This window comes from Lepisma saccharinum, chromosome 17 (assembly GCF_977018435.1).
Source record: "Lepisma saccharinum chromosome 17, izLepSacc3.1, whole genome shotgun sequence".
Classification (NCBI taxonomy): domain Eukaryota; kingdom Metazoa; phylum Arthropoda; class Insecta; order Zygentoma; family Lepismatidae; genus Lepisma; species Lepisma saccharinum.
The window spans coordinates 39419835-39439130 of NC_139245.1; the positions used below are offsets into that span (position 1 = coordinate 39419835).

At 36.1% G+C, this 19296-nt stretch overlaps 1 protein-coding gene across 1 annotated transcript; it reads left to right on the plus strand.

Moving 5' to 3' along the window:
- The first annotated feature begins 14372 nt into the window (after positions 1-14372).
- On the plus strand, positions 14373-15122 carry LOC146001384 (uncharacterized). Its single transcript, XM_083138698.1, has one exon. It carries the CDS (start codon positions 14373-14375, stop codon positions 15120-15122), a length of 750 nt encoding a protein of 249 aa, XP_082994824.1.
- Positions 15123-19296: the final 4174 nt, after the last annotated feature.

Consider the following 19296-nt stretch of genomic DNA (forward strand, 5'->3'; position numbering starts at 1 on the left):
CTGCGTCCCAATAACAATTTCTGTAGTGTTGATCCATTCTAAAAAAACGCCCTTGTTTACTGAAAAACTCTAAAAAGTGTTCAGTGGTATATAATAAATGAATGGCATCGTTAAAATTACGATTAATAATATCAAGATTCACTAACATTAAAACTTCGTGTCCGCGTTGCAACAATCCTTCCGCTCAGCTTTTCATTGAGTGACACATTTTCAATGAATGGAGATTCCCATCGCCGCTCTATTACACCTCTATCTCAACACTGGAGTCCGCGAGTATTTCTCTCTACTAGATTCCAACTGACTTTGGGTAAAAACCGACGATCTAGAAGTCCAGTTCAACCCGCAAAACTGAAATGGTAAGTTTATTCGACATACCCGGTAGCTAGAATTAAAGGTACCCAACTCAGAGCCCTCGGTAGCCTGTTTGAGGCATCGTAGAACTCTGAAATTCGGTGAATCCACTATGCAGACCATGGAGAAGAGGATGGCGATTAAAAAAAATAGTTCAATTTTCCGCCACCAGGTTGAAATGTGGCGCTGTACTTCCATGATGGGTTGTAATAATGACGTAAACTGCTCCAATTGGTTATCGATTTGCCGTTACCTTGCAAACTTACAATAAACGAGAGATTATTTTCTCGCAACTTCCAGCCACTAACAAATGTCTTTCTAATTAATAACTCAGCTAAATCACTTAACGTGATTATTTGTACAACCCATCATGGAAGTAGACAGCGCCACATTTCAACCTGGTGGCGGAAAATTGAACTTTTTTATCGTCATCCTCTTCTCCATGGTCTGCATAGTGGATTCACCGAATTTCAGAGTTCTACGATGCCTCAAACAGGCTAGAGAGGGCTCAGAGTTGGAATTCTGGCCACCTGGTATTTGTTACTATTAGTACAGTAGGCGAATGTGAGCGACTTTTCCGTTGAATTTTGAACTGGCGCAACCAAGGGGGTGGCTTTTCAAAGTCCAAAGAGGAGTGTTTAGTATCCTTTAAACGATTCCCCAAAACATTATTTTTCTTAATATATGTGTATGTATGTATGTATGTATGTAACCTATTTGCTTAAATATATATATATATATATATATATATGTGTGTGTGTGTGTGTGTGTATATATATATATATATATATATATATATATATATATATATATATATATCAAGCGAAAAATAGAAAATATAATGCACTATGACCACATACGAGCATTTGACCCCATGAAGCACCCTCCTTCCTTCTCCGGTCCCCAAATGCCTGCGCCACTGCATTGAAGTAAATGAAAATATTTTCAATTTCTTCTTCCAGTTATTCATATCCTGATTTAGTTTTCGGAAGCTACTACACTGATGTAAAAGTCTGTAACAAAAACTGTGAAAGCCGAAAAGTTGGGGCAAAAATTAATTTATTTTACGCTCCTATTCAGATAAAGTGGCAAATACTTTAATTATCCAACCTTATAACTGTGCGTGTGTGGTAGGGGGAGGAACTAACTAACTATTGCACATATGTCCACCCCTCTGGCATTTTCCGTGGTGTATATATACATTATATTATTCTCGATATTGTACTTGCGGGGGTCACATAATACTGCGCTACGCCACTGGTCGAAGTTCCATGCATTTTCATATGACATAGTCCGCCCATCCATATCTCAGGAACTACTAAGGTGACCAACTGTCCCGTATTTCCCGGGATTCTCCCGAATTAGAGTTAATCTTTCTGGATCCCCCGGTTTCCGTATGGGCGCTATTCACGGAATGTTTACATTTCTGTGCTTTCTTGGCGCGGACAGGGACTGCACTTCCGGTTTTGAAAAGAATAACATGAAATTCAAAGGTGTATACGCAGTGTCTTCGGAAAAGGCGACAATCTTTGTGTGGTTTTTGGTTTCAACAAGAGATAGGGAACAAATTGTTCTAATATATCTAAGCATCGTCTTCAGCCAGAGCCGATACGGAAACATCAGTGAATTTATTTATTTATTTACTTATTTATAGAGAAAATTCCAGATACAGCACTGGTGGCCATTTTACACTGAAATTTTCAACAATGAAAACGCAATAATAATAATAATAATAAGTAAAAAGGTATTCTGAGCTTTTACCGGCCTGGGGCATTTCAGTGTACAGTTAATGAGATAGTTAAGTATAAATTAGATGTAGTAGCTGTCCAGGAAGTTAGGTGGCCAGGAGAAGGGAATTGTATAACTAAAAATTATACTTTTTTCTATGGTGGTACTGAAAATCATAATTTTGGAACAGGCTTTTTCATAAATAATAGAATTATCTCGGCTCTTAAAACAGTAGAATTTATTAATGATAGGATATCATATGCAGTTTTACAGTGTAGGTGGTGTAAAATTATTTTAATAAACATACATACACCAACGGAAGATAAAGATGATTTCTATGCAGAGTTAGAACAGGTCCTTGATAAATTTTCTCAATATGATATGAAAATTCTGTTAGGTGACTGTAATGCACAGATTGACAAAGAAGAGACATTTAAATCCACGATTGGTAAAGAAAGTCTTCATGAATTAAGTAATGATAATGGTATAAGATTGATTACTTTTGCAACCTCGAAGAATTTAATTGTGAAAAGTACCACTTTTAAACATAAAGATATCCATAAATATACCTGGTCTTCTCCAGATGGTAAAACTCATAATCAGATAGATCATATTTTCATTGATAAGAGAAGGCATACTAATATAATTGACGTTCGTACACATAGAGGTGCTGACTGTGCCAGTGACCATTATATAGTAATTGCTAAATTAAGAGAAAGGCTCGCAGTGTTAAATCATAAGCAACAAAATCTAAAAGTTCTAAAATTTAATAAGGAAAATTTTGATATGAACCTCACGGCTCATATCCATGTGCCGTTAATTATTCTTGGTTATTTTATATTAGTTGGTTCTTATTACTTGATTGTTAATATTCCGTATTTGTAATCTTTTATATTTCATAATTTTTGATAAATAGAAAGATTATTACTAGACTTATATAATCCACTAATATTTCCTTTATTGTAACAAAAGTGTAAACGCAGCCTAATGTAATAATCTATATGTTAATTTTCTGACCGAATCTTTAATATTGGATATGTAAATCTGTGTTCTTTCAAGGCAGAAAAATGTTTATGATTTAGATTGACAGATTTCGTTTAGCAACAATGGGAAGATCGAATCTGTTCTTTTAAGTTTAATGTATTCAATAAGGTTCAAGTTGAAACGAGGAATGATTCGAGTTTCATCTTTATTATCAGAGATGAATCGTTCCCCTTATACAATTTTATTTGGTTTTGCTGCAACGTGGAAATTAGTTAAACTTTGATATTGAGATTGTGAATATAGACATTGATGAGTCTTTAGTTTTTGAAAATATCGAAAGTCGCGCTGTGCAAATTACGTAATGATTAACAAGTGAGCATCGATTGGAAAAGTACGTATATAAGTAAATGCGGAGCTTAGTTTGCACGCATTTCAACTGTGGCGGCTCTACATCTAACGACACTTGGGAATAAAGATACCTGTATTTCGCCAAGCACAATTTATACTTCGAAATTTATAATGTTATGGGACGACAGGTTAGGATCGGCCGAAATCCTTTGAGGTTAATGACGCCTGCCTATTGGACATGTATTTGTCACTGTTGACCCATATATTCTCATTCTTACAGATAAATGATAGAATTTCAGATCTCCGAACTTTATTTTGGCCTTCTTCAAAATTTATTCAACGTAGACTTATTTGGGCAAGGAAGCAAAACTAGACATGTAATGCAATATGTCTCGTTTTTCAATGGAAATGTCATCATTGGCGTGTATCTTGATGCAAGCTCTGCCTATTAACGTTTCTCGACCCCAAGTACTCAGTGGAGCCCGTAGATTCTATTCTGCTTAAATCCTGCCCGTGTTAACATCGATACTCGTGACACATTTTGGTCGCAATACTGTAGGAAGGGGCACGTACGAAAGTTTTTGTCTGCTACTGAATGGTAGGCCGTAAGCTTCGTCTACGGTTGCAAAAACGACAGGGTTCTCTCCCCTGGTACGGCTTCCTCCTAGCGACACACATACACACGTAACTATTCCCTGCACATATACATATTTGGATTCTTTCCCGTGGAGACATGCAGCAAGTTAGAATTCTGGATTCATCGAATCTAATTTTAAAGAACAGGGGATTCTGTATTTCTTTTAAATTTACGGATATTCATGGATTGTAAATTGTAACTGAGTGTAATGTAAGCTTTCGTATGTATTGGAAATAAACCATCTCCTGGATAAAAATGAATGAAAAGAAAGGTCAAAGTAACCTCCCAGAAGATGCAGTTGCCAATCTTAAAATTTGAGAAGAGTCGTTTATTTATTTTATGATTCACCAACAACACCCTTAAGTTCTCAATGCTTTATTCACCAAGCCCGTACCTGAGAGGGGTCAGAGTATCCCATTTAGCCGTCTGAGTTTTAGCCGAGGTGAAATTAGAACATAAGGTATTTGGAAGATTGAGGCAGGCTACGATTACCATAATTTGCAGCTCTCTGTGTGTGTGTTACTGAAAGGCTATCTATAGTGGAGAGTGAAATAACACACAGTTATATGAACATATACAATATGTATATATTACGCAGATGAATTGCGTCTTACATAAAGCTAAGGTCAACCCTCATGCGTGAATAAGCGCGCGTAACGGCCATAGTCAGTCTCGCAGGTAGGTAAGACGAGCAGAGCCGCGCTCGCTGTGAAAGAGGTTGAGTTGACAGTAGCGTCGAGACGTTCGTCGCGTCCAGTAAAGCAGCTGCCGTGCGACCGATCAGTGGTTGTGCGTTTTTCTTCGCCTGTGCCTCATTTGTCTACAGTATACTTGGGTATACAAACTTACGTCCGACCGGAAGTCACGTCGTCCATGGCAATTGGCACTGCCATTGCTTTCGTGATAATTTGCGATCATCCTGTCATTGCGATCGCGCAGCGTTTTTTCCGATCGTGACAATTTGCTGATGAAAGAATTAAGAAAGATTACCAAATTAAACTGTCAAATAGATTCGATGTTTTGCAGGATTTAAATGATGATGAAGATATAAATGAAACAGACGTAAATAAGAATTGGGAGCACATACGTAATGCAATAGAATCAGCAGCTAAAGAAAGTATAGGATACCATAAATCAAGAAAAAGTAAGCCATGGTTTGATAATGAATGTCATAATCTAATAGAAATAAGAAATCAGGCTAGACTTAGGTGGTTAAATAACTCTGATGATACAAATCTAAGCAATTATAATAGAATAAAGCGAGAAGTTGACCGCACGTTTAGAAGTAAAAAAAGAGATTACTTGAAGAGCAAAATTAACGAAATTGAAACAGACAGCAAAACCAAAAATTTCAGAGAGTTATATAAAGGTGTAAATGAATTTAGAAAGGGGTGGCAACCTAAAGTAAACTTACTAAAAGATAAAAACGGTGATTTTCTAGCTGACCCAAGCGATATTCTAAATACAAGTAGATCGAAGAACTACTTTAATGACTTTTTAAATGTTCATGTAGGAGATAAATCTGAAGTAAATGAAGTGCACACAGCAGAACCTTTAGTTCCAGAACCTAACTTGACTGAAGTTAAAGATGCTATTAAAAGGCTAAAGAATAACAAAGCACCTGGCATACATTTAATACCAGCTGAGTTAATTAAATGTGGTGGAAATTCGTTAATATGTCAAATTCATAAATTAATTTGTTTAATATGGAATAAAGAAGAAATCCCTCAACAGTGGAAAGAATCCATAATTGTTCCTGTTTTTAAGAAAGGTGATAAAATGAACTGCAATAATCACCGTGGAATTTCTCTACTCTCAACAACATATAAAATATTATCTAAAATTATTTTAACAAGACTAACTTCACATGCTAATGAAATTATAGGTGATTATCAATGTAGATTTAAACGTAACAGATCAACTACAGATCAAAGTTTTCACATTAGACAGACACTTGAAAAAAAGTGGGAATATAATCAAAATGTCCATCAGCTATTCATTAATTTTAAAAAAGCATATGATTCGGTCAAAAGAGATAAATTATATAATATATTAGTAGAGTTTGGAATACCTAAGAAGCATGTTACTATGATAAAAGTATGCACCAGTGAAACAGAAAGTAAAATTCGTGTGGATATTAATGTGTCTGACAAATTTACAATTCTTGATGGGTTAAAACAAGGAGATGCATTATATCCATTGCTCTTTAATTTTGCCTTAGAATATGCTGTTAGGAAGGTAAAAGAAACTAACGAAGGACTAAAATTAAACGGTGTGACTCAGTTGTTAGCATATGCAGATGATGTAGACTTGTTAGGGGATGATATAAATACACTTGAGAATAATGCTAAAATATTTTTCAAAACTGCTAAAGAGATAGGTTGGGAACTTAACAAAGAGAAAACTAAATATATGCTTACAGGCCGAAACCAAGTGTTAGGTAATAATCAAAATCTAATTATTGATAACAACTCGTTTGAACCAGTTTCCAAATTCAAATACTTAGGAGTAATATTAACAAATGAAAATTATATTAAAGAGGAAATAAAAAGTAGGCTTAATTCAGGAAATACATGTTACTTCTCTCTTCATAAACTTTTGTCTTCTCGCTTAATATCTAAGAAACTAAATGTTAAAATATACAAAACAGTCATTTTGCCTGTAGTATTATATGGGTGTGAAACTTGGTCCCTTACATTGAAAGAACATAAATTGAGAGTATTTGAAAATAAGATCCTTAGGAAAATATTTGGACCTAAAAGGGATGAGGAGACAGGTGAGTGGGGAAGGTTACATAATTTAGAACTACATAATTTGTATTCATGTCCAGATATTATTAGAATGATTAAATCAAGAAGACTTAGGTGGGCAGGCCATGTGGCACAAATAGGAGAGGAAAGAGGAGTTTACAGGATTCTTGTTGGGAAACCTGATGGTAAGAGACCTGTACGAAGGCCAAGACGAAGATTGAGAGACAACGTTGAGATAGACCTAAAGGAAATCGGTAGGGATGGAAAAGATTATATAGATCTTGCTCAAGATAGGGACAGATGGAAGGCCTGTGTTACTGCAGCCATGAACTTTCGGGTTTAAGAAGGCTAGAGAGTTAGTTAGTTAGTTAAAAAGATATTAAAAAATAATAATTAAAAGTAACAAAATAACACAAAGAGAAAACAAATTGACAAAAATATAAGCAAAAGATGGCACTATTTGATATTATTTACAAACATTTCTTCTAATAGAAGACCGAAAGGCAAACTCGGAGGAAAATATATCGATTCTTGATGAGAGGTCATTGTATTGTGTTGCAAGTCTGTAAAAGAGGGATCTTTTTTAATTTTTAGTCTAGGTTTCTTTGCATAAAATAATTTACTTTGTGTTGTGAGTTGTGCGCATAGGTACTCGAAAGTGGAATTCCTCAAGGAGTGTGTTGCAGCGGATTTTGCCATTCACAATTTTGTATAAATAACTGAAATCATTCTGCAAACGTCGCTTATAAGCAGTTTGTAGGTTTAGAAAAGTCTAGAGATGCGGAGACGAAAAAGCGTAATGAGGAAACCCTGTAACGAACTATAGCTAGGAAGAAGTGAAAAACTGAATCGATTCTAGAAAGTTGAGTGGAACACGCCATAGACCAGACAGGAGAGCAGTATTCTATTATTGGGGAAATGAATGATTTGAAGTATAAGGTAAGGGCTGAGATGTCAGCAATTTCAGTAAAACGAAACAGTAAACCTAAGAGACGCATGGCCTTTTTGTTGTGCCTGTTATATATTCTTCAAATGTGAGCTTTTTGGACGAAAACAATGCCTAGGTCTTTGTGAGAGGATACTGCTTGGATGTTATTGCCAGACACGGAATAAGATGACTTTAACAGGTTCTTCTTGAGAAAGATGGTGAGAGTAGTACACTTTTCAGGATGTAATGTAAGGTCCCATGTTAGACACCAGGAAGTAAATGTTGTTATGTCATCCTGAAGAAGATGAGTATCGTCGGAAGTGGAGATTTCTCTGAAAATTTTACAGTCATCTGCGAAAAGAAGGTAATTGCTAGAGGGAGCTGTGAGATGGTCGGCAAGGTCATCGACGAATAATATGAATAAGAGAAGTCCTAGAACACTACCCTGTTGAACTCCAGAGAGGACAGGAAGAAAGTTAGATACGGTTCCTGGAAGATCGACACGTTGTTGGCGATCGCTAAGGTAAGGGAAGGGTTAGAAATTTGCAATGAATGTTGAATCTATTGCATAATTTGTGAATCAGAAGACGGTGACTAACAGTATCAAAGGCTTTGGCCAGATCAAAGTATATTACATCTAATTGTGAATTATTAGAAATACATTTCATAGCATGTGAGAGAAAAACAGACAGGTTTGTAAGACAGGAGCTACCAGGAAGAAAACCATGTCTGTCTTTGATTATTTTTTCACAGATGATGGACAGAGGAGAGAGTAAGGAGATTGGTCGGTACGAAGAAACAATATGTTTGCTTGTTTCCAAGCTTGAGGCAAGACGCCTTCCGAGAAACATCTGTTCAAGAGAATGGATTGCACTGTTTTCCTGAGTAACACGGTGTTGATATCGTCCGGACCTAGGGCACGGTGAGCAGAAAGAGACGACAATAGATTTTTCACCTCGTCGGGTGTAGTGGCAAGCGTCGTTAGGGAGGAGGAACAGACTGGCCTTACGTTTGGCAACGCTGCAAGGGAAGACAGTGGGTGGAATTTACCGTGAAAATAAGCGTTGAAGAGTTCTGCCCTTCCGCCGCCTATCGCACATTCACAATCATATGTAATCAGCTGGAATCCTACTATTATTTTTTCTTGAGTTTATTAGATTATAAAAGCTTTTTTGGGTTTTCCGGGATTGTTACAGTGATCTTGTCTATATATTCCTTTAGGCAGTAAAGCGAAAAGGTTGGACACAAACATGAGGGAGTATAGGCTCTGCAGTCGGCACTTCATCAAATCAAATTAAAATATTTTACGTGTTTCGAAAATTATAATTATCTAACGCACATCTGTTTACTAAATTTAAAAGTTGGAACTATTTATAATCATATTATAACGCATTTGCCCTTTGGTTGTTGATAAGCACTCTTTCTATGGGCGTCGGGAGAGGGTGTCGAACCGGAGTCAACCCCCCTCTCCCCCACTGCAAATTGGCATCGTTCATTTCAAGTTGCAAAAAAGCAGAAAGTATGTTGTTTTTATTGTTAATAACAGAAATAAAGTTCACTTGGTTAGTATTCGAACAGAGCAATTAATGTAAATAGATAAAAAAAAATGAGTGAAAAATACAGAAATCAGAAAAACTCAATATGCTGACCAAGACAGTAATTTATTTTATTATAAAATATAAGCTAAACGTAACGTTTCAACCTTCTAGTAAGGTCTTCTTCAGACTCTGCACCAAGTACAAATGTTGAAGAAGACCTTACTAGAAGGTTGAAACGTTACGTTTAGTTTATGTTTTATAATAAAATAAATTACTGCCTTGGTCAGCATATTGAGTTTTTCATATCATGGAAACAAGGCTTAATGGTGTTGTTACAGGAATCAGTTTATATACCTAGGTATTCATATTCTACCATTTAATCCAAAGAATAGATGGTTCCACAGTTTTCAGAATTCAAATAATTATAATTTTAAATGAGGTCACACAATATAAACTTTGTGAGTACTTTTTCCTAACTTCTAAAGTCCTTTCTGTTCATTTCAGTATGGTAACTATGAAATGTAAAAGAATTAATGTAAAATAGTTGTGCTGGATATTCACTCGGTTTGTGGATGGAGTAGCATGATAATAATAAACAACAATAATAATAAATTTCGAATAAAATTTATTTAATTAGGTTATATTATTAGTGTATAGTAATAGTTATAACCGTACTAGTAGTGTAAAAGTATATAGGACTGGCGCGATAAATGATGAGGTGTTTTGACTGAATAGAAATACTTAAAACTAAGGCAAAATGTCTATAAAATTTCATTGTTACTGTGTAAAACCTACGATTTTTGTAAAAAAAGCTTCCGAGAAAAGATGACCCCCTCAAATTGATGTGGCTAAACCTGAATTTGCTAAAATTGCTGTTTATAAATTTCTTAAAAATATAGCTTTTCTCAATATTGTTTTAACTACACTTAAAACTAATCCAAGATGCTCTTAAGAGTTTTTTGATTATACAGTAGTACACTGTAATATAATGTTAAATACTTATTCAAAATATTTTTGTACTATTATGTTAATATGTTAACCTGGAATATTTTAATTCAAGACCAGGCACAACTTGTATATCTAATACTAAGACAATGTAATATGCAGAGGTTTTCTAGAATTGCTCTGTGACTCTTTCATTTCTTACATCATAAACATATGATTTTTCACCTATAAGAATAACACTACATATGGTGTCAGCAGGAAGTGTATCATGGAATTCACAGATAATTTTAATGTTTGTCCTGTCATTAACCACAACTTGTTTTCTTTTTGAGGTGTTGATGACAAACATGGGTCTCTGTGCTTTGAATTCATCTGGTGAGTAATACATGTCAGTATTCCCAATTGTGACCCTTTTGTATGCTGTAAATGCTTCATAATATTAAGAAAATCATCCTTGGACATGTTTAAATTATAATTTTCTCTAGGAAATACCTCATTTCTGCCATTTTTAAGAAATATGTTTTTGATGTTGCAGTTATCAAATTTACTTGAATTTTTTTCTTGATTATTGTGTCTTCCAGTCTGAAACAGTACCACCACAAAACTGGCATGTCATATTGTATACTGGAGAATGAGTTTGTAGCATCAAATTCATAATAGCTACCAGTGGCAGGCTTCTGCACACATTGATATGTATAAAATTGTAAAGGCACCTGTGGATTTTTTAGGATATCTGCTTTGTATTTAAGAGCATAACTAGCTTCATATTCAACTACTGGAATTCTTAGCTCCATAGTCTGAATAAGGCATTTGCCTTCATCAGGTAGGGTATTAGGCAGAGCTGCCCCAGTAGAGTTTAATGAACTATACCTCATCAAAGCATTATTATCATTTGCAGCTCTTCTAAATGTAATTCTTAAACCACCCTTCCACATAATACCTTTATAATCTGAGAAGAATCCTGGCAATAGGCGCATAGGAAACAATACTGTGTGACTCTTAGATATTATCTTATCACCAGCTTCAAATCCACCTATTTTGTAGTATGAGGCCTCGGTCTTGGATAATTTTAGTGTGGCCAAAGGTGTAGAGGTAATACCAGGGTAATCTACTCTGTTTATAACAACACCATGTTTTCTAAACTCAATTTCAGAGAACAGACGTGGCACAAAATTGTCTACCAATCTTATATTTGTGTTAGCTGGATAATCTGTACCATCGAGTTTTACAATATCAAATTTAATATAAAGGTCTGCTCTGTGAGGGTGTATAAATCCATCTCCTACATCAAGGTCAACCTCAATCTTTGTGTTGGCTTGATTTAAATTTGCAAAGGTGCTCCGGTTTTGGGGGAATGATTGTAACTCATAACTCTCAATACTTTCCATTTTATTTATTTATTTATTTATTTTTGTATGTATTTTTATTTAAATATTAATTTCTATGATAGCAGTTGTTGTGGCTCCAGCAAAATCAACTAATTCTTCTTTTTTATTAGTGACCATCAACTCAATATAATCTATTCTATTATGGCACACAGGAAAATATAATGTTGGTGATGGAGTATAGATGATCGGTTCCATAAATTCAGAGTTAGGTTTGAATGTTTCAATAATGCCAGTTTGTTTGTGAGTGCCTATGCCATTTGATTTGGTGATCATACCCTCGGCCACATTACAGTGAATATTCAAAGTTTCTATGGCTAGGAATTTAGGTATATTAATAGCAGTGTGTTTGATGGCTGGTTCAAGTTTTGTGTTGTTCTCGAATCCTAATAGCTCTCCTACAGTACCCAGATCTACTGTTTCTGTAGCAGACACAATTTCTACTCTGTGAGTAACAGAATTTTGAGTTAACAATATACCTCTAGGTAACTGAGCATTTAAAGTAGACAAATTATACTGGCCTGGAGTAATAACAATTTTTTGGTCACCAACTGTGATTTTGTTGTTGTAGTGTGTAATATTAGGTATCAAGTACATGCCATAGAATGCTCTAAGAGCTATTGTTTTGGGATATACTATATCATCATGTAGTTTGAGTTTCAATATTGAATTTTGGCTGGTAAGATGGAATACTCCCATGATGTTTTAGATACCACAAAGCTTTTTGAAAATTTTCAATTGATGGTTTATTTATTTGAGACAGATATCTAAGAACAGATAAACATAGATGTCCACAATTAATATCTTTGAAATTTTGAATACGGGTATTATTATAATAAAGATTAGTTGATTTTAGATATTTTACTAAATTCTCAGGTGGAATACCTCCAAATGAATCAAACACAAATGCCTCATTGTTTAAATATTTAAGATAACAAATCCAGTGAGTACCCTGATTTTTGTACTTATCCAAATTAACTATGCCACACTCTTTTTTGAGTGGTTGTTCTGGTAAAGAATCAGACATGAATACTCCTCTAAAATTTTTGATGCCTAGTGGTTTTATTAAAGCTTCAATATCTTGGTTGGTAAGCGGCTCTTGTTTTTTTTTAACTTATTCATAACTTTCTTAACATGTTTGCCTTGTTTTTCCATGGCCAGATTATGGCACTTTTGTTCATCTAATTCTGCCTTATTTTTCTTGGCATGTATTACTGTTTTTGCTATGGCAGCTGATCCCCCACAGCCCCCAAAGCTGCTAAAATAGCTGGGATACTAAATATGAATCCACCTATATGTGATTTTTTTCTAGATTGCTGTAATTTTTTTAATTGGAGGGTACTAAGTAATAATTTCATACCATGTCCCTTGGCAAGACAAGAGCTTTTTTCTTGCGCTGCTTTTTGGTTAGAAGACTATCAATAGTTTTAAGAGATTTAAGACCTGCAGAAGGTATCTGATACATAACACCCTTGGCCTTCATTTTTGGTTTATTATATACATATTCTGGGATTAACTAGTTCAATTAAATTGTAGCTAATTTAGTTAATTTATTACAACCCCCACCCCAATTTTTGTTTGGTATTCATAGCTATAGTGGTCCCCAATGCTGCTATTCTCTCACCCAAAGAAGCATCTTTGCTTACAAATCTACCAAAAGCAGCTTCTTCTAATTTTTTGTCTGCTACATGTCGCTTGTTATGGTCGGTATGTGTGTTGTATGCTATGTCATGGTCTCTACAAGCAGCATCTAGGGGATTAACACCAGGGTCTCCTCTGTTTAGTCGATGGTCTAGTTTGGTACCTGGACCACAATACTGACAGCCTGGTATGTGTAGTTCAAATGGCAACTTGTTTATCATGTCATTAACTAGCCCCCGACCCTCAGAGATATTCCAAAATTTAGGTGGTAGAGTATTAATAATTTTTATAAGATATCCAATGCCCTTAGAGTCGCAGAGCTATATGAAAGCGGCTGACCTTGAACAAGCCTCGATGCGCAGTAGCAAAAGGAGGCGGTGGAGACTGCCGTGGAAAACGCGCGATGTCGTTCTTTTGTTTTTCGAGCGGCAAGAATCGGTTTGGTTTTCGTTGTGACTGTTCGTGTTTCTTCAGTGTGATCACAAAAATTTGTCAATATACGTGTGCAAGATGGCTACAGAAACACCTAAGTGTCGTGTTCTACACAAACAAGCGCGAGATATGGTGTACAAAGTTTATCAGTTCTTCCAAAGTGAATCTCGCAGTGCAGACAGTGCCTCGTGTTCGTCAGGGAGCAGTGTTGCCAAATGTCAGGGGCGTACAGCGGCTGCATGTGGGATAGGTCTGAGTACAGTTCAGACGATTGCGAAGGAAGCCAGGTCGTCGATTGGTGATACAGGGTCGGTTTCTTTTCGCTCGCCTGGCAAACGTCGTAATCGACGAAAGAATGTTACGCACTTGGACGATTTTGATAAGGGGGTATTGCGTAATATTATATTTGATATGTACGCAAATGGCGAATTTCCTACTGCAGTGAAACTTAGGGCTAAATTGAAGGAAGCTATCGGGTTTGCAGGCAGTACGTGGTCAGTGTTAAAAATTTTGAAAAACATGGGGTTCAGATATAGGAAAGGCAACGACGGGAGGAAATTTTTAATGGAGAGGGGTGATGTTGTAGCTGCGAGAGTGATCTTCCTCAGAACCATGCACGAAATCAGGAAAGCTGGTACTGCAAATATATACTATTTAGATGACACCTGGGTCAACCAGAATCACACGAAGACGAGCTGCTGGAGAATGAGTGATGGTTCTGGTGGGTTAAAGGTGCCGTTAGGAAAAGGTGCTCGTCTTATAGTGTGTCATGCGGGTTCAGCTGCTACAGGCTTTGTGCCCCAAAGTAAATTGGTTTTCCGCTCCAAAACAAACAGTACTGACTATCATTCAGAAATGACGTCTGCCGTGTTTCGAAAGTGGTTTTGCGAGCAGTTCTTGCCATTTCTTGCCCCCGAATCCGTGATTGTAATGGACAACGCGAGCATACATTCCTTGCAAGTGGATAAAACGCCTTGTTCGAACACAAGGAAGGCGGATATTATGGCATGGCTCTGTAACAAGAACATTCCCCACACAAGCACGCAAACCCGAGCAGAATTGTTGCAGTTGGTGAAACATCATACACCAATTCACAAAAGTTACGAAATCGATATAATAGCAAGAGAATATGGTCACAGAGTTGTTCGTCTCCCACCTTATCATTGTCAGTACAACCCGATTGAAATGATTTGGGCCCAGGTGAAGGGGTACGTAGCTGACAAGAACAAGACTTTCAAAATTGCCAACGTACAGAAACTGACTCACGAAGCAATAGACAGAATAGGTGTTTCCGAGTGGGCAGATTGTGTGGCTCACGCAGAGAAAATACAAGAAGATGACTTCCAGCGTGAAATAGTCAGATACGATATCATGGAGAAGGTCATTATAAATTTGCAAGACACGGATTCCGAAGAACTTGAATCAAGTGACGAGGTTCACAGCAGTACGGAATGAGCGTTATGTAAGTAAATGGCATTTTAATTTTTCTTTTCAGTTCATGTTATGCATGCCAGACAGTTGTTGTTTTGTTATTACGAGTGCCACAAGACCGACGCATGGTATCTGCGGCAAACGAAGTTGCTTTTGCCGCGCCGCGAAAGAATGAATCAAGTTCTTCTCTCGTTTTCTCAGTAACCAAATAACATATCGCTGTAAATATTATACGAACTTAAAATTTGGAGTTTTCTTTGTAACTTTCTCACTGGAAGTTATTTCAAATCTAATTTAATAAAAATCGGCTCGCAAGAGAACTTTTTCTCTATACAATAATGGTCAATAAAATATTTAATTTCTTTCACTTACTTTCAAAATTCTACACGTTTAATTTACAGCATAATACGATTGTCTAAAGCTTTCTGGTAATACTCGTGCAGGATTGGTATCGATTGTTGCAATAATAGCCGTGCAGTGGCAATTTACAATTGTTCGAATGTAAGCCATTGTTTTTTATTTTGAAAGAGCTGGCGAGAACCTCGAACAGTGAGTAGGTGGCAACAGCGGAAATGTATCTCCCTCTCTCTCTGCGCGGACTTGTCAAGGTCAGCCGCTGTCATATCGCTCGTCGACTCTAGTGTCATTCACTATAAAATTAGACAATTTAGTGCTTATCATGTCCATAATTCCAACCTTTTCAGTGTAAAAATTGTGGTTACCGGCATTTTTTTCCCCAGCTATCACCAGCAACCTATCTACAAGTTTCCTGACATCGTCAACCCAGACAAATTCTTTAGGCAATGTGTTGTACTGTTTGATCCCACTACCTGTTTTGATTTGTGACCATATGGGTTTGATTAAGTTGTATTTTGCTCCACTGCTAGACTTGACTCTTTTTTGTGTGGGATCATTGTTCTGGTATAGAGCATCTGATTTTATTAATATTTCTTTGAAATGCTCATAATCTTGATCTGTATAGTTGCCAGGTCTCTTCCTAGTCATCAATTCCCATAATCCAGGTGTTCCAGGATACTTAACAAAACCACCTCTTTTTCCAAGATGAGATTCTGAATATACTATTAGATCATCTCCCATAAATGTTACCCTAAAATTGCCAATTCTATGTATGATGCTACCATCAACCTCTGTGTCAGCATATAAACCAAAAACCTCATCTTTGTTGTCTTTAGGTGTGCTTAAATATTTTTGAGCAAGAACACCCAATTCAATAGGATCCTGAGTAGCTTCAATTCTTCGAGGAGCAACAGGACTAGGTGTATGAATACTAGAAAGTGGGGTGATTGGATAATCTAATATGTTCCTAGCAGCTACAAGTACAAGCTCTGTAATCAAATTTTGATTTTGCTCTGTAACATTTTAATATTTTTACCTAGTTCATTAATAGCATCAATAATCGGCTGTTCTGTGCGCTTGTGTTGTTCATAGATACCTCGATTCTCTACTTTCCATCCCTTAAATCTTTTTACAAGATAGTCTCTTAATTTAAGATCATCAATAATTGGTCTTTTCATGGTTATTTATATATGTTTCAATGTCTAGAAAATTGTTAATTTTATTTCTATATTTACCACTATTAGGTTTTCTTGTCATATCAATTGTGACAAACCCATAACTATCCTGGTTCCAGCACCTACTGCAAAACTTAGAAAAATTATTGTAGCTCAAGTCACCACCTGCATATTCATCATGTATGTGTTTGAGGTTGGTATGGTCTTGATGAAACACACATATAAAATTGCTGTTGTATCTTATTAGTTGTTTTGGTATTTTAGAAAAAGTTTGTGCCAGGTAGAAGCAATCTATGTTTTTGTGTCGGCCCTGAGTAAAAAAATTTCTAACCTTGTTTTGGTTTTCCAATATAATATCATCAAATACAACAACAGAGTTATCGAGACATTCATGAAGTGGTTTAACATCTGATTCAAAAGTGGCTATATCCAGTCCATCATATATCTTCATCAGTTGCTGATATTTTAATTGTTCTAAACTCTTAGAGAAGACATACAAGTGCCTATTTTTCCAGTCTAACCAGTTAGGTGCCAATAAAAAATTATCAATCATTAGTGTAGTTTTACCACAAGCCGATGGCCCAACAATAAGACATCTAATATTATCAGGCAGCAGCTTTCCATTTCTCTTATTCTGCTGTTCAGGATCTGGTAGTCTCTTTATAACATCCCAGGTGTTCATAGTATCACTTTGTCTGCCTCGATCCAGCAGTGTTCTGGGAGTCCTAGCCATTTGACCAGTATTTTATTGCATTTTTTGCGAATAACTTCTTCTATAAGATATGTGTCTCTCTGCTTAGTTTTGTTGAGTTCTTCTTCATAAAACTTGTCTTTGAGAATTTCACCTCGGTGATCTTTTATTATAGAGTTCTGTTGAATCTTTCTACAACAGAAGCTTTGAGATCACTGTAACTCGAGTAATGTTTTATTGAATGGTTTTTAATAAATTGTTGGAACACCAAATTATAGAATTCTTTGCCATTATCTGTTTGTAGATAGCGTGGTGATCTTCCACTCTGATTAATAATTGTCCTGAAAGCTTCTGTAACACATTTTCCAGTCTTAGATTTGAGCGGCATAGCCCAGGCAAATTTTGAAAATGTATCTATAACAGTAAGTATATACTTGTATCCTTTGTTGACCTTGTCTAAGTATTTCAGCTGTCCCCCATGAGGGGCCATTTCCACCAAGTCAGACTGCCATAAATCATCTATGCCTTTTGTGACTACTGGTAATCGCTTATAGTTATGTCTGGCTGGTTTATGTAATTCATCAACAATAATTTGTCTAGACATAGTATGTAAACAAGAATATTGCAACTATGGGGTGTTTAGCAGCAGATACTACAGGATTTTCTAAATATAATTTGTCTCCTATTTGTATATTAAATTCGAGAGAACCATCATCTTCAACATAAGATGTTTCTAATGTATTGGGGTCTGTAAAATCCTCTAACTCTACACTGGTGACCTTTGGTTTGTTGTCAGCATTAGTTATTGATAAGGTAGGGTAGTGGTGTGCCTGTGGTTGTAACCAATATTTAATCTTGATTGGTCTAAGTGTGCCTCCAACAAAAAAGTGGTAATAAAATTGTGCAGGGGACAGCTTATACATTTTACCACCTGGTGTAAATGGTGAGTCATATTCTTTGTTGAAGATACTATACAATTCAAGGATTATTGTATGCTTAGGATTCTCGATTAGACCAGTTATTTCTTTTTCTGCTGTAAGCAATCTACTTGTTACAGTTTCAAGGTGCTCGTTGATAGTCCTAACAATCTCATCGTGGCCTGGTTTTATTCTTATGTCCACAGCATGTTTTTTGTATTGTTGGACAATCTCTTGAAGCTGGGTTGCAAAAACAGACAGAGCATTTGCTTGGTTGGATTCCATGGTCCCTAGCTGTTGCTTGATGTTGGCTACAATTTGCTGTAAATTTTCAACAACTGCCAATTTTGAACTTAGAGCTGTAAGATCATGGACTTGTCTTCTGATATCTTCAAACAAAGCATAAAGTTCATTAATATGTTGATTGGTTGGAAGAGTGGCTACTGTCTGAGTAAGCTGTTTGATCTCTGTCTGGATATTCTTGATATCTTCTGATTTCAATATGCGATTCACTGCTCTTTTAATATTTTTAAGTTCCTGTGATGTAGGCAAATTGGATACAGTATTCTGCAAAGATTCAAGTGCTAATTTCACATCATTTAATTCAGAAGCATCAGCCACACTACGCATAGCATCTTGGAGCAGGGTTATGTCTGCCTGAGTAGGTGTTGATTGTTGTAAAATTTCAAGTTTTGTTTGGATATCATCGATCAAGTGATGAAAATGAGATAGCTCAGATTCGGTGTTGAGGTTTTCAAGTTTGGTGATCTGTTGCTGGACACTGACAAGAGTATCTACAATACCAGGCAAGCGAGATTCTAGAGATTCTTGTACATTTGTCAAATCACTTTGTACTGCTGCTATGGTACCCTCAAGGTGAGTTATGGTACTCTGAATTTTTCCAAAATCTTCATATGTCTCGAGTTGCAGTTTGATGTTAGCTACACTGCGAGTTATAGCACTTAGAGCATCAGAAGATGGTAAGTTGTTCATAAAATTTTCAAGTGTCTCAATTTTTTCTTTAACCCTGTAATGCCCAAGGTACTAACTTGTTAAGT